General features: G+C 37.6%; 1 protein-coding gene across 2 annotated transcripts in view; it reads right to left on the bottom strand.

The window, feature by feature from the left end:
• The window catches only part of LOC131079581 (uncharacterized), a 191,324-nt gene extending 177,236 nt beyond the window's left edge, over positions 1-14,088 (bottom strand). For both annotated transcript variants that reach the window (XM_058017570.2, XM_059211060.1), the window contains exons 1-2: positions 13,801-14,088; positions 11,726-11,885 (exon numbers count right to left, since the gene is read on the bottom strand). In XM_058017570.2, the coding sequence (XP_057873553.2) occupies positions 11,726-11,885; positions 13,801-14,021 (381 nt within the window). In that variant the 5' untranslated portion in view covers positions 14,022-14,088. The remainder of the gene's footprint in view (positions 1-11,725; positions 11,886-13,800) is intronic.
• Between the last annotated feature and the right edge of the window lie 983 nt (positions 14,089-15,071).

The raw sequence follows: 15,071 nt of genomic DNA, 5'->3' as shown, positions 1-15,071 counted from the left end.
CTGCTTGAGAAACACAACTCTTGACAAACTCGATCTCCCGAAGATCCTTCTTCAACTCATCTTCGAGTCTAACTCGTTCTTGCTGTTCATGTCCATACAGGACCTGGAGATCCTTGATCTCGCCTTCAGCAACGTCCAGTCTTACCTCGGCGGCCTCCGCGCGCGCCGGCAACTCCATCTCTTCCAAAGCCTCCAACCGGTTTCTCACTTCAAGAAGTCGCTCCTTTGTCTTGGACCTCTCAGTGACATGAATATGGGGCGAGCCCTGCTCCCCCTCTGACTCCTCGTCAGCATCCCCCGCTCTTGACTTCGTCATGACTGTTGTAAACTGAACTCCCTTTTAGTGTGCTAGCTTGGGGTATCAAAACCTTGTGCTTTGATACCAACTGTCACGGGGCTAGGTTTTCCCGTGTGGCACTGACAATCTTTTAGGTACTTGTCTGTGAGATCCAAGCACTTCCAAGAACTCGGACTACGCCTATAAGCACTCCCAAGCTCCAGAACCTGCACACACACACTTGCACAACACATACAAACTTGCACAGCGGAATCCTTACACAATAACACAATGTTGGGGCAATAAGATAGCTTTATTGATCTGAAGAATGGCCCCTGGCCCGGTCTACAAACAATTCCAACTATGTCGTTGGTCACTACCCCGAGTACTTCCCCAGCACCCGATTACAAGTTCCCGCCCCTGGATCAACGTCCACTCTTGAAACACCGGTACAAATACCACTGCACCTCGCCCCTGGCTGTAGCTTCTCACGTAAACTCCTGATCCACAAAGGCCCTGTCTCCTTTGGAACTCAACCTGGCGCACCACTGACTCTCTCGTGAGCCCGCGACGACTTACCTAGTACAAGACCTAGGCCCCCTCCCTAAAAGGGGACTCCAAGTCGCTCTGCTACTCTGCTGCTGCTCCTACTTCACCTCTGCTCTGCAATCGCTCTGAACACCTTTGCTCGCTGGAATGCTGTTTTGGTCCTCCTTGGATTTCTCCACCATGAACCTTCGCCTGTGGGAAAGTAAAGCACAATGTAGATACGTTCTCTCGTGAACGGTCGGGGTACTCTGCTTCCCCCTATATAAGTTTTTCGTCCAGTTCTCACACATCTGTAGCTTGGCCATATCCATATGTCCGTCACCACAACTTCCACCTGCTGAGAATAACAAGGGACTTACAACCCCAGAAGCATACTGGTCTCCCCGAGACAGCAGCCCCTTACACCTACCACATGGAGCCAAGAGGGATGTAGCATCTGCTCTTAGGCCTAGGCTGGAGGGTCTCTTGGACACCCTATCCAACTAGCCTAACCCAATGCACTAAGAATTGGATAATAAAGAATGGCAACTAACCTACAATCTGATCTCATCTAACAAATATAGTACTAATGGTAATTAATACATTAAAATGTATGTCATTCAATCTAATTCATTAGCATATGTTTCAGTTTATAAGTATTGTTTTATTTCATATGTGTTCCCTAATTTTGTGTTGCGGGAAAACAGTATGCAAAGGTACTCCCATAAACTTAATTACCTATTTTTAGATTTGGGCAAATTTAGGTTAATTTCAAGTATAACTAATTAGGGGACATTACATTGAGCTTCCATTTTCTTATCATGAACAACTTGCATTTCATTTAAGGAATTCCCAAATTTAACCTAGGGTTTCATTCATAATTGTAATCCAAGAAATTTCCTCTTTTTTCAAGATTGATGCAAGGAAGCAAATGGAATAGGATGAAAAGACAACAATTTGAAGGAGCTCAAGGTCAAAGATATCCAGAAAGGAGGATGGTGAAACACAAAGAAACACACTTCAAGATGATGATAAGGAAGAACATTAAAAAATGGATAATACAACTGCGACAAGAGATCAAGGTCAAAGATATCCAAGAGGAAGATGACAAAGGATGGCAAAAATGAAGATGCAATGCGAAAGGAAAGATCAAGGAGAGCATTTTGAAGTTTTAGAAGAGTTAATCAAAGTTAGAGATGCGAAGACTTCTTTATGATGATATAGAGGTGGAGTTGAGAAAGAAGAAACTTTACAAGGCATGTAAGAGCTGAGGTGGTGTCTACTCATCTCAAACAATCAAATTATTTAGGGTCAACATGTCCAGATTCATCGAACATGACTCCTACAAAGAAGGAAATTGGCATGTGGAATTACATTTAATATGATTGCACAACTCATTTTTCATTGGTCCTTTCCCTATAAGGACATGCATTCAAAGTTGTATAATTTTCTCATTGGATGGCATTAAATGTAAGAGGTGTTAATTATAACTAACCTCACCTTAGGGTTTCATTGAATTATCTTGGCTGTTGATTTAGAATCAATTTGGGCCCTTCATTTTGTAACTCAAAGTCTCTATAACGTTTGGCCTTTTCATTTGTAAAGGGTTAGAAGTAAAGAATAGTGTTAGCAAGTAGGAGGAGGAGGAGGAGATTAGAAATTGTTGCCAACACTATGTCGAAATAAATACATAATTTTCATTGAAGATATGGTGGATCTTAGTGTGATGTTTCAACATTTTGCATGGTTTCTACTTATCAAGTTTTACTCGAAGTCCATTGATTTTAATGGAGAAATGTGGAGATAAGATATTTGATGTCCTTGGTTCATACCATTTGTAGTTTGTTGATTGCAAATTGCAATGTATAGTTAGTCTAAACCTTATTATGATCCTAGTTCGATTGTGGGTGTTCGTTTGGATTGCACCAGCATTGGGTATTTAGATGGATGTTTGCAATATGAAAATCTTTCACTACCTTTGGAGATTGCATCAGTTTTGTGTAATTGTTGTTATCATGGCGAAGCAAAGCTTGATTCAAGGAATCCATTTATCTAAAGCACTATCCATCATCGTCATTGTTCATAGTTCTCAACTTAGTTTCTTTAACCTTTATCCTTTTGATCTTTGTTTGGTAGAAGTTTAAGTTAGTTTAGGAAGAAAGCGTCAATTGAATTGATATATCAGATGTTCAAAGTTTAAGCTTTGTAGAAGTGAAAAGCATAAGTCCCTTTGTGTAAACAGCAATCACGTCATCTCACTGAGACTATCCATTGCACGTCAAAACCTGACAATAGGAACCTTGAGGTAACCTTATTTAAACATATCTTTAGCATTTGAGGTTTCCTTATTCAAGAGAGGATAGAATACTTAATATTTTATTCTATGTTGTGAAGTGTAACAAAACACACATCAACACTAATGCACCAGCAAGATTCCAACCTGCTATCGATAGGTTTTGGAAGGAAAACAGATAGTGAGGTGGAGCCAGTTGAGGAAGACAAAAAGTCATCCTCAATGATAGCTTTATAAGCATCCTCCTTCCTCATGAGATCTAGTCCTATTGGTGATCTTCGTCTCCTTGCTTAGTGTGTGTGTGGTGATTGTGGATTTGCTTTTCATTTTTCATTTTTAGTGGTGTTTTCTTTTTTTTTCTTTTTTTGACTTGTGAGTTGTTTTTTCTGTTGGGTGTCTTGGTCTGCATGCTTTGTGTTGAGTCCATCTAATTAGATGGTCCTGGAGAGATTGCTTGATTAGAAAAGCCTGTGAACCTGTAGAAAAACAAAGAGATGAAATTTCAGTTTTACAGCAAGAAGTTGACACTACAGACCTATATATTTTACTTCATTGTAACATAGTAAAAGGTTAGTTATAGCGGCTTATTAAGATGGCACAGATGATTGAGGAATGAATAGGTTGCAGACAGGTGGAAGTAGCAGGGTGGTTTGAGGTTGGTAATTGAGTGAGTTTGATAAGGGAACATATTGGATATAGAGTTAGCAATAACTCTGATTGCATATTGGCCCGTTATGTGCATTTGTGTACAAACAGAAAGAAGTCAATCAAGGAAAGTGACAAAATAAGGATTGGATGTGAATACTCACATACACAGTGCCATTCCCTATAGACTTGGCAGTTGCTTGTGTTGAAATGGATAGCTAGTTCGGATTATATTTTAATGTTGCCTTGTGGCAATCAAAATTTAATCATATTGTAATAACATGAGCGATTGCATGTACTATTGGGCTGGGCCCAAAATTGAACGCATTATAACTTGTAATATTTATGTAGGCCCCAAATTGAGCGCTAAAAGGCAAATTGCAAAATTATGTAAAAGGGCGGCAATCTTGCCCAGCCAACTTCAATAAATCATGAGTATGAATCTTGTATATAAACAAGATTCATTTCATGCATCAAACATAACATTTTCATTTAAGCGAATTTCTCATGTGCCTTATGCGAACTAAATCTCCTATCATTCAAGTTGTCATCTTGAGCGAATCTGATCCACGACAAGCATAATCAGTTTGAGCGAACTTGTTAGGCATCTTGCTGGGCGAATTGGTGTCTTCATACTGCTGCGATCTCCCTCTCCAAGTAGCGCCGATATTCTGCCCCCTCTGAGACAGCAAGATTGATATTCTACATCAGCATATGCATTGATTTGAGTTGGGCCAAGTCTCTGTGAATCTGCCCTAGGTTGATACCACAATCAGATAAGTAATCTGATCTATACTGTTCATGTAATCTGCTTATTGTTGACGTGTCTGAAATCGCATTGCTGCAAACTCCATACGGCCAACACAGAATAGAATAACCAGCTGAGTATCCTATCCTCTCTTGAGATAAGGAAGTCCCTAATGCTATTTTTTATATTTGATCAAAGGGGGCAACCTCAAGGTTTCTTTTGTCAGGTCTTGACTGCGGGATCTCTTAGTGGTCTGATGTGTTTACGCTGGAAATACAAGGGGACTTACGATTTGCAACAAACTGGTCTGCTGTGATTCTCGAATTACGCAATAAAGAGCAAAAGGAAAGGGTTAGGAGATCTAAAACTAACAACACGGGTATGCGAGTAGACAGATTCAACATAACCAATTCCTGCTTGACCAGAATAGCTCACAACCTTGCAGGAACGGTGCAATCTTCAAAGGGACTTGGAAGATTTTCAGACTGGCGACGCACGGCTAAGCACCCAATTCTGGCGCAGCTCAGATGGACACCTGCAATTGAACTAAGCACAATCGAAGGCTCAGGTTAACCACACAAAAGGATACACAATCAGTATATCCTCAGTGGTATGAGCTTGAATCTATCAAATACCTGCACACCCAAAATAGAAAGATCTATCTAAAATGCTGAGAGAAACCATGCAAACAAGATGAAAACAAGACAATAAACACCAATTCAATGTCTATATATTGATTTCAGCTACCTATTACAACAATTTCTGCAACATCTCTATGCTACCGCTAAGATCTAACCTATTCTAACTCTTAAATCTAACTATCTAACAATCTCTAACTATCTAACCATCCGACTATCTAACCCTTTACAAAAGAAAGGCCTCTGCCTTTTATAGATATTACAATTTTGAATCGAAGGCTAGGATGGACTGCATCCAAGGGTCCTGGTCTGCCTTCCAGAAGCTGGCAGCTTTAACCCATGCCGAATTAATTCTCAGTTATCCAACCAACAACTATCTCAACTACCTGCCACTATTTGTCTTTAATTCAGGTCTATCCAATCTTCTTGGTGGTTGGGAATAGTTATCCACAAAAATATCTTGCGCGGGACCCATGGGCAGTTTACAATAAAGTCGTTTCAGTTATAAAACTGAACTTCTGGACTTAAATCCAACTGTGTGCCTTTTCTTGAGAAGGCATAAACTTGCAGCATTCAGAGTTGTCTTTGTTCTTTGGTCTTTGGTCCCGATGGTGGACTTCATCTTTGTTCAGCGGCACGGTTCCCAATGTTTGGTTGCTCTCGCGCTCCTGTAGCGTGTTCGCACATCCTTTTCTTTTCCAGTCTTCAGCGCCTGGCCTTGATTGCGATCCTTCTTCGATTTGTGTTTCAGGTCTTTCTCCTGGTTCTTCAATGACATCCCGCGACCTGCGAATGATCAATTTCATTTTAATAAATCAATTTGAAAAATTAAATAATTTAATTTAACAAACATTAAGTTTAATTACGACATCTGGCTTGAGAAGCTCTTTGTGAGATGTATCTTGAAAATGCTTCTCCTTTCTCTTCGAATGTGAAATCTGATCCTTGGTCTTGATAGTGTTTGGGTGATTTACTTCTCCGTGATTTTACCTTTGGAGTCTTGGGCGTTTTGAATGGGTTTATGGCGTTTGAAAACTTCTTATAGCGCGATTCTGGAGGTTTGAAGAGCTCCTGCAAATTTGAAAATCCTAACACTCATCCCCTTTCTGGATTTCGGAGCTATGGCGCTGTTTTGCAAACTTTAAACTATGTTTTCTAACCCTAAGGGTGAACTTTGGACCATTGGGCGCCCTTTGCGACTTTGGCGTTTTTACCAGAACTTCGGAGTTTTTGCGATTTTCGCCAATTTAAAACAAACTTCAGACCATGAACGCCTTTTGCGATTGGATATATTTCGGACCCTGGGGAGTTTTGCAAGTTGAAGGGTAATTTTTGGACCATTTAACGCCTTTCACAACTTAAAGAAAACTTTGGACCCTTAGCACATTTTTGAAAAATCGGAGAAATTTCAGACCATTAAACATGTTTGCAAATTCAGAGTTTTCGCGATTTTTGCCCATTTTGGAGTTTTCGGACCTTTAACGCCTTTTGGCGAATTTCGGAGTTTTAAGCGTTTTTAGTGAACTAGAGGCATTTTCGGACCTAGACCACCTTTTTGCAAATTTATACAACTTTGAATTTCGGCCCCAGGGTCCAAAATTGGGCATTTTAAGTGAAATTCGGACCTAAAGGGTCTTTTTGCAACATTTGAACCTTTTCCAGTTTTTGCCCCAGGGTCCGAAATTGGGCATTTTAAGTGAAATTCAGACCTAAAGGGTCTTTTGGCAACTTTTGAACCTTTTCCAGTTTTTGCCCCAGGGTCCGAAATTGGGCATTTTAAGTGAAATTCGGACCTAAAGGGTCTTTTGGCAACTTTCCAAGCATTTTTAAATTTTGGCCCTAGGGTTCGAAATTGGAGGACTTAAGTGAAATTCGGACCTCTAGGGGCTTTTTGCAATATTTCGCAGTTTCCAATTTTTGCCCCAGGGTCCGAAATTCGCCCCTTTGGGCATTTGGGGATTTTAAACTTTTTCCTCAAGAAGTGCGAGCTTGGGCACTTGGGCGAGTTTGTCAAGATCTCGCCGAAGGATCATGTTATGGAATATAACATTTAAGTATAAGTGATACTTTAAGTTATATTCCATATATACTTTCAGGATTTTTGAGAGTGGTTTCGGACCTCCAAGAGTTATATTGCAAATTCTAGTTTTTGGAGGATTCCTCAGTTTTCCAGACTTAGTCAAATTTCAAGATCAGGACATTCCAGACTTAGCCAAATTTCAGGATCAGGACATTCTAGACTTAGTCAAATTTCAGGGCATTTGGAGATCAAGATGACATTCCAGACTCCATCACTCGCCAACTTGACCTAACTCAGACCTTCAAGGATGATATTCACTCACCAAGCAAGACACAATGAGCAACAAGAGCAAAACCAGGCCCTAAGGAAGACTCTCAAAGAAACCCTAATTCTGGGGCCCTATTGACTCACCCTGGCTCAAGCAGAGCCTGCCATCCCAGCGACTCCCTTGACAGCACTCATCATGCAAAGGCTAACAGACAAAACCTTAAAAAAAAAAAAAAAAAACCCCAGAAAGCAAAAAGCAGGGGTCCCATTTATGGGGCGATGTGTGAATACGTCACAACAGCCCTTAGAGGCCAAATTTGGATTTAGCGGCACTTGACCCTTCATATCCCCTTCCTCTTCCGCAAAGACAAAAGGCACAAACTAGGGGGTCCCTGTCCAAGACGGGGATGGGTGTGCGATTCGCACAACACTTATGAATAAAAGATTTGATCTGGATCTTTGATGCTGGGTTTTTCCTCCAAGAGGGAGGTTTTCCCAGGGTACTGCTGTGTTGTTCTTGTGTTGTTTTGTGCCATAATGTGTTGCATTTTCAGTTTCTGTTATTTACTTTAAATCTCATTACTAAAATCAACAGCTTGGTCATGCATGCAGTCTGATATGATGGGATGTGTGCTATAAAAAACAGACTTTGATGCCGATTCTTATAGCTGTAAATCCAGATTTGCACAATAGAACAGTGCAATGGATTCATCTTTCAGATTTTCTGTACTGAGACACAAGATAGATAGAATCGATGGCTGGAATATTGTGAGAATCAGTATCGTGGAAGTAGGCATAAAAGTCATAAATATAATGGAAGGCCTATATTATGTAATCATTAGATTATGAGAGTTATGCAATTATTATAATCTGGGAGTTATGCAATAAAAATAATCCAGAAATTGTAATTAAGGGCATGGTGTGTTGGTTATAATTTGGCATTGCTGTTGTTATTCCCACCAAGGTTCAAACCCCAGTGGGGCCATTGAGCTCACAGGTTTTGTGGCCCCACTGCGCCATTGAGTTCACAGGCTTTGTGCCCCCACTGGGCCATTGAGTTCACAGGTTTAAACAACTTGTGCTAATTTAGAGGATGAGGTGCCCCCTTTGTGACTTCAACAGGTTCAATCCAGCCTAGAAATTCTTCAGAATTATCAGTCAAAAAAAAATCCAAAAATTCAGATAAATTCTTGGCATGAAATTAAGGATAGAAAACTGACATGTCAGTTGGAAAATGTAACTGATTTGTATATTTAGATTCACAGCATAGCATAGATCTGAATATGCATTGTAGTCTATGTGTTCAGCCATCCCATTGACAATAAGAACTAGTTCTTCCATGTATCATGAGCATTATGTCATATAAATTCATGGGAACCTCCTAATTCGGTAGCAGATATCTGTGCAAATTTGTATACAATCTGAGTGTTTATTTGATATCCTATATTTCTATTATTTCTAAACTGCGTATTTATTTACCGTTAAGAGATACCATAGTAAAATCTAGTAACATAGTTATTAATAACAAGGTACTGAACACGGTTTAGGTTGCAAATATGGAAGAAAGAAACATAATCTCCAGCCACACAAAAGAGAATAATAGTTCTTATTGTTGTTTCTGGTTTAGATTGTGTGTGATTTTTTGCATCAATGTTTCAGATCACACTCTGTGATCCATCATCGGGATGAAAGAATACTCAAGAAATAGAAAGATAGACTGTCGCAGATCTAAGAGATTAAAAAGAGTTGGTTTAAGTGGGAAGGAGCTGCACGACTAGCGAGGAGAGACAAATAAGGAAAAAGTTAAACAAAAAATAAATAAAAATGAACCCAGTTTGAAGTTTGAACCTTTAATTAAATTAATTTGGGATTAGTACCAGATTGCAACTTTGGAAGCAAGAAACATAATTTCCAGCCATATGAAAGAGAATAATAGTGTTTCAATCATTAAATCATTCAACAGAAGGATTGTTCTATCAGAATTTCAACATATTCCATATCAGCTATTATACCAGATATGAAAATACTCAAACCAAAAAATAAATTCCCTAATAATATAAGGATTATATAGCTATTTCAATTATCTTTGCACATGTAAGAGTTTCTTCCAAGAGTACAATGAAAGTTTAAATTGACACTGTCTGGCAGAATCACTACATTGGAGTGCCAGGAGTGGTAAATTAGTTCTTCAAGCAAATGTGATCATGCAGAACACTAGATCAATGTACATAATAAACAAAATTTTCAAATGAAACCTACAAATGGGGATGGAGGGAAAACAAATTTCTGCTTTAATCAATTAAAAATGAAATTGATTTTAAAGGACATAGAAAAATACATCCAAATTGAAAATTTGCAATGTTGAAGATGTGGCAATCAGAAATCCTGATAACAAAAAAGAATCCAACAGATAATATGAAGAGAAAGATGAATAGTTTTAAAACACCAGAACCCATCTCCAAACTTAACAGAAGGAAGTACAAAACAGATAAAACAAAAAACACAGATATGCTCAAGTTACTACCCTCAAAAGCAAATCTACCACAGGTATAAGCCATCAATGAGAACTGTTTTGACATCTTAGTGATGATCCCTGATTGATGCTTGGAAGTTATACTTAGATTGAGTACTAATAGAAATGTCTGCTTACTCTGCTGTCTAAGCAATATGTTTAACATGTTAGCAGTGATCACTGGTTGAGGCTTAATACTTATATTTAGCTTAACTACTACTCATACAGCAATTGGGAGAATTCAACATGGAGATCATAATCAAGAAAGAAGTTACTCGTGTATATGAATAGGAGTAAAGGGAGCAACAAACCTCACAATCCAGCACAACAAAGAAATAGATGCCACAAGTAATATGTATTTATCAGATTAGGTTGCAAGAAAAAATCCATGATGACATCTAAAGGAGTTGAATACAGTTTATAAGGGACCATAAACCCCTAAATGAAATAGGCTTTATCCATAATTGAATGTTGTTGGGAACCATAACATGCCAAGCAAAATTTTGAAACGACTCACAGCAGGGCCAATATCAGCTACAACTTTATGTTAGAAAGGCAACAAACTAGTGTCATTCAACCAGTGATGATAAGCTGGCAACAGTAAACCAGTGTCAGTAAAATTTCGGCATCAAATGGGCATCAGTGACTCAATTGAACTATTTGAATTACAAAAGATGCAGGCTTTAAATCAAATGGTTTACATTGCCCAATGATTTCCTACTAGTATCAGAAACAACCCAAATACTTCCCAAGAAATAATCACTCCTACTAGTATTTGAATAGAAAAGCTCCAAGTTTTCACTAACCACCTATATGTCAAATCTGTTATAGTCTTATAGATGTCATCGCAACTTGAAAAGCTTTCTAGATATTTTGCTTCCACTACAACAAATGAAACTTAATCCCACTTGGACTCTGTCCCCTAGGCTATCTTTAGCCTCATGGTCATTAAAATTCGTCTATTCTATTCTACAATAAGCTTATGCTCAGATACCAGTTCTTGGGGAAAAAGGCTGGGTCCGGGTCCTGGTCCGAGCCTGCTTCTCCTTGTGTTTCACCTGGGTCCTGCCCAGGTGGCTGGGTTCTCTGTGGGTCCAGAGAACCCGGCCACCTGGGCAGGACCCGGGTGGAACACAAGGAGAACCCAGGCGGACCCGGGAGAACCAAGGCCCATGGGTTCCCAAAAACGGGGCCCACGGGTCATAAAAGTCAAAAAATTATAACCAAACATGAAAATTATAGGTCAAAAAATTCAAAAAAGTATGAACAAACTTGAATCAGTTTGAAACTTCAAACTTGAATATTATCTTTTTTGCAAATTATGAATATGATATTACATTTACGATGTATGAATACAGATTATTTATTGCATTGGCAATTATGGATTTATGACTTATGATTTATCTGTTATCATTTATGTATCATTGTATGAGAAAGTTACATTGTATGTTTCATATTTGTATGTTTGAACTGTGAACATATATAATTTTGATGTTTGAACATATATATAATATATGACATATGCATATATATAATATATATATATATATATATATAATTAAAATATATATATATGTGTGTGTGTGTGTGTGTGTGTACGGACGTCCCCGTACCCGTACCCAAGAAAAAAAAAATTTGCTGAATCCATGAATCCGTACCCGAATCGGTAACTTAGAGCTTATGTATAAAATTACTGTTAACCTTCATTAATTACAAAACCAGTTACTTGACCAGAACAAAATTTACACTCGTTGTTTCAATGTAAAAGATTAAAATATTGATATAAAAAATGAATACCTCATCTCCAAGAGCTTCCCGCATCGCTAAAACTCTCTTAACAAGCCATTGGACGACAGGATATACAGCTTGGTAATCTAGACCTTGAATCTGATGTGCTTGAAGAGGGTAAGGGCATTCCATATTCTTCAAAGCTGCTTCTATAGACTCTCCAACTATTCTGCATTCTTAGAACCAAATACAATTTAGGCACAGTAGTCAATTTATGCATTTTAAGACCCTCCAAATTTGTCAATTGCATTCAGACATTTAAAATGAACTCTTGATTCTTGAACACTGATGCAACTCAAAATTTATAAACATTCTTCCTCCAAACATAAGAAGTGAGACATACTAAAGATGGGCATAATTTAATAACTGCCTTTCTTGTGTTTATTCAAACGAAAATACTTTTCAACCATACCCAAGAAAAGTATAATTTTCTCATTTAAGTACAAAGATAATATGATCATTAATGCTTGCAAAAAACTGACGTACTATAATTTTGTTAATTTCAATCCATGTATCTTGAAAACAATGGTGTTATGTGCCCATTCAAATTGGTGTTATGCTAATAATTTCCATTTGGATCATCGCAGAAATCCATAGCGTGGCAGTTCTGATAGTAGCCATATAACAATACTCAGGGGTTGTGGATTCTCATCCAAATGTTGTATCAAAAAAGGAGATTGTTTTACAGTCCATCACAAATCATTTACTTTTTAGGCTCCTATCAGATAGCTGGGTGCTATTTTCTTACCTTAGCTGTCCATTCTCAGAATGAATTGTAAGGGTTACATGGCCCTTTCTGTTAAAAGTGATTTTTTGCCATTGCCCAGACCTTATTTATGTAGGCATAGCTGTTTCTTTACAAAATGATGTAGTTCTGGACATTGGTGCAATGTCCAAAAATCACTTTAGACAAAAAGAGCCTTGTAACCCTTACAACTCATTCTGAAAGATGAACAGCTATATATATAGCAGAATCGCTGTAAGGGCATTCTCAAAAATTTCCAAACTGCTTGAAGACAGTGTCACCAGATTCTTCTCCGAGGATTTGCAGCTCAGCACCCAGATATTCTTGGACACTCTGAACTCTCAGTACTCACCTGACTTGCCTCTCGAAAAATCCAAAATGCACCCAATTTCTATGTTCATTTAGAGAAACGGTAAAAAGAGTTGCAATGCACTCACTACAGAAAATGCAATATACAAGCAGTATATATGGTGACCTTTGTTGTTTTTCATGTCATGTACGGATGTGATCTATTCACTTGGAAACGAGTTCAAATGAGATTATAAAGGGGATTTCTGGCCTCTTTTTAATGGCCAGTTAAAGTCTTGAAGAATATGCAAAACAATAAGTTTGAATAGACTTGCTCATCGCTGTAGCAGACTGAATTGATCATCCTGTGATCAGTGATGTATTTATTTTTCAAGTTTGTATTTTTTTGGTTCAGTATGTGAGTGTCTCAATCTTCAAGAAATCAGGTTTTTACTGTTTGAACATGTAAGAGTTTTAAATTTCAAGAAATTAGGTTTTCATTTCACTGTTTTCAATTTATAAGTAATTTTCTCCAACTGTATCTTTGATAACTTCTACGTGTAGCCAAATCCCCACTTCCTATTTTGAAGGCCCTCCTGCACAGGCACCCAAATCAAACCTGTATTTATGACTGTATACCACAGTGGACCTGATGTTGACGGCGTGTGTAGTCTACAAAAGAGGTCAAAGGTTCGAATCCAAAGTGGGGTAGAATTTTAGACCTACCTAAAACAAAATATACGGTAAATGGAAAGCCAGATTCCTTATGAGCTTCATCTCACAGACTAAGTTGATTTCTAGCTGGAGGGGAACCTAAAAGCTATCCTTACCTTACATTGTAATGAATGTATACTGGCTTCTGAATAAATTCTACTTATATGAGCAGGCAAAGCGTCTACTTTCAATTATTTGGTTGCATTATTATTGAGAATGTAAAACCAAACCCCGAACTAAACTAGCCATTGATTCTATCCCTCAATTTTCAAATTATAATTAATCCATAGAGGATTAAAGTATAACAAACAGGGGGAGGAAGCCTAGTCGTACATACATCTTTTCACCAAGAGTAGCTTCGTCACTGTAGAAGAGGAGATCGTAAGGAATGTGAATGTCAGCGTTGGAAGCGATGATGCACCAGGCCAACCCCCCTGTTAATTTATCGAAAGGAGAAAGGGAAGAAATTCTCGCCCGGAAATATCCTCCCTTTAACAGAGCATCCATTATTTTCTGCAACACGTTCTCATACTCCCCTACCTCCTCTGCCACCTCCATGTTTTCACATGCTCTACCAGAAAAAGGCTATCGTTATTATACTACAGAAGCAAAATTTTCTTTCAAAATTATGAGGAATTAATAAATATTTCGAAGTTTTTATGTTATGGTCAATGGACGAATCGTTTTAATTTTATTTTTATTATTAAAAAATATTTATAATTTTATTAATAATTATCATATATAAAATTTAAATTGGTTTATATTTAATATTATTTTATGAATGTTTTATTGTGAAACTACTGTATATTCAATAATAATGATTTCTCATTTGTTATTGAATAAAGAATAACCTCCTTTCTTGAATAATCTTTTTTTTTAATAAACAATAATATCTTCTTTTGTGAATAATCTTTCTACTTTCTTTGTTAAATAAAGAGTAATCTCCTTTTTTATGAATAACTCTTTCTAAATTTGTAAGAGTTCTTTTTTTTCAAAAAAAAAAGTCATATATAATATGACTACAACTTAACCAAAAGAATTTTAGTTTCCTATCACTAATTGTAAAGGAAAAAAATCACATAACCTTAGAGAGTAATTACCACCAAGATCTAAGAACCAAACATGGTGAGAAGGAATGAAACCATATATTCCAAGGGATGGTTGTTCATTCATGATACAATTAGAAAGAAAGATAATAACCAATCTTGTTGCCAATTTGCCACGAGCAATAGTTGTCTCTTGGAGAAGTAACTACCCACACCAAAAGAATGATATAGTCAAGAGAAGGCCGATTATAATTATGCCATGTTAACGCTTAAGAGACAAACATCACGAGCAATAATAGATAAGAATAATGATCTAGGAAAGAAATGAGCAATGCAACCATGGAGTAAAACTAAGCTTCTAGAAGTAAGAAATAGCTATGGTACTATACAGTTAAAAGACATTCCAATAGCAAAATGTAGGAAAGGAATATAAAAGTGGCCAAGGAATAGGCATACAACTTTGATGTAACAATAGAAATGTAGAAAGGATAAATCATCGGCCTATAGTGAGGAACAAGGCAACCAAGAGAAAGTTAGAATATTGTCACACTATAGAAAATCA

The sequence above is a fragment of the Cryptomeria japonica genome, chromosome 9 (genome assembly GCF_030272615.1).
Source record: "Cryptomeria japonica chromosome 9, Sugi_1.0, whole genome shotgun sequence".
Lineage (NCBI taxonomy): Eukaryota > Viridiplantae > Streptophyta > Pinopsida > Cupressales > Cupressaceae > Cryptomeria > Cryptomeria japonica.
Note: the sequence above shows the minus strand (reverse complement) of the source record. Positions and strands in the feature narration are given on the sequence as shown.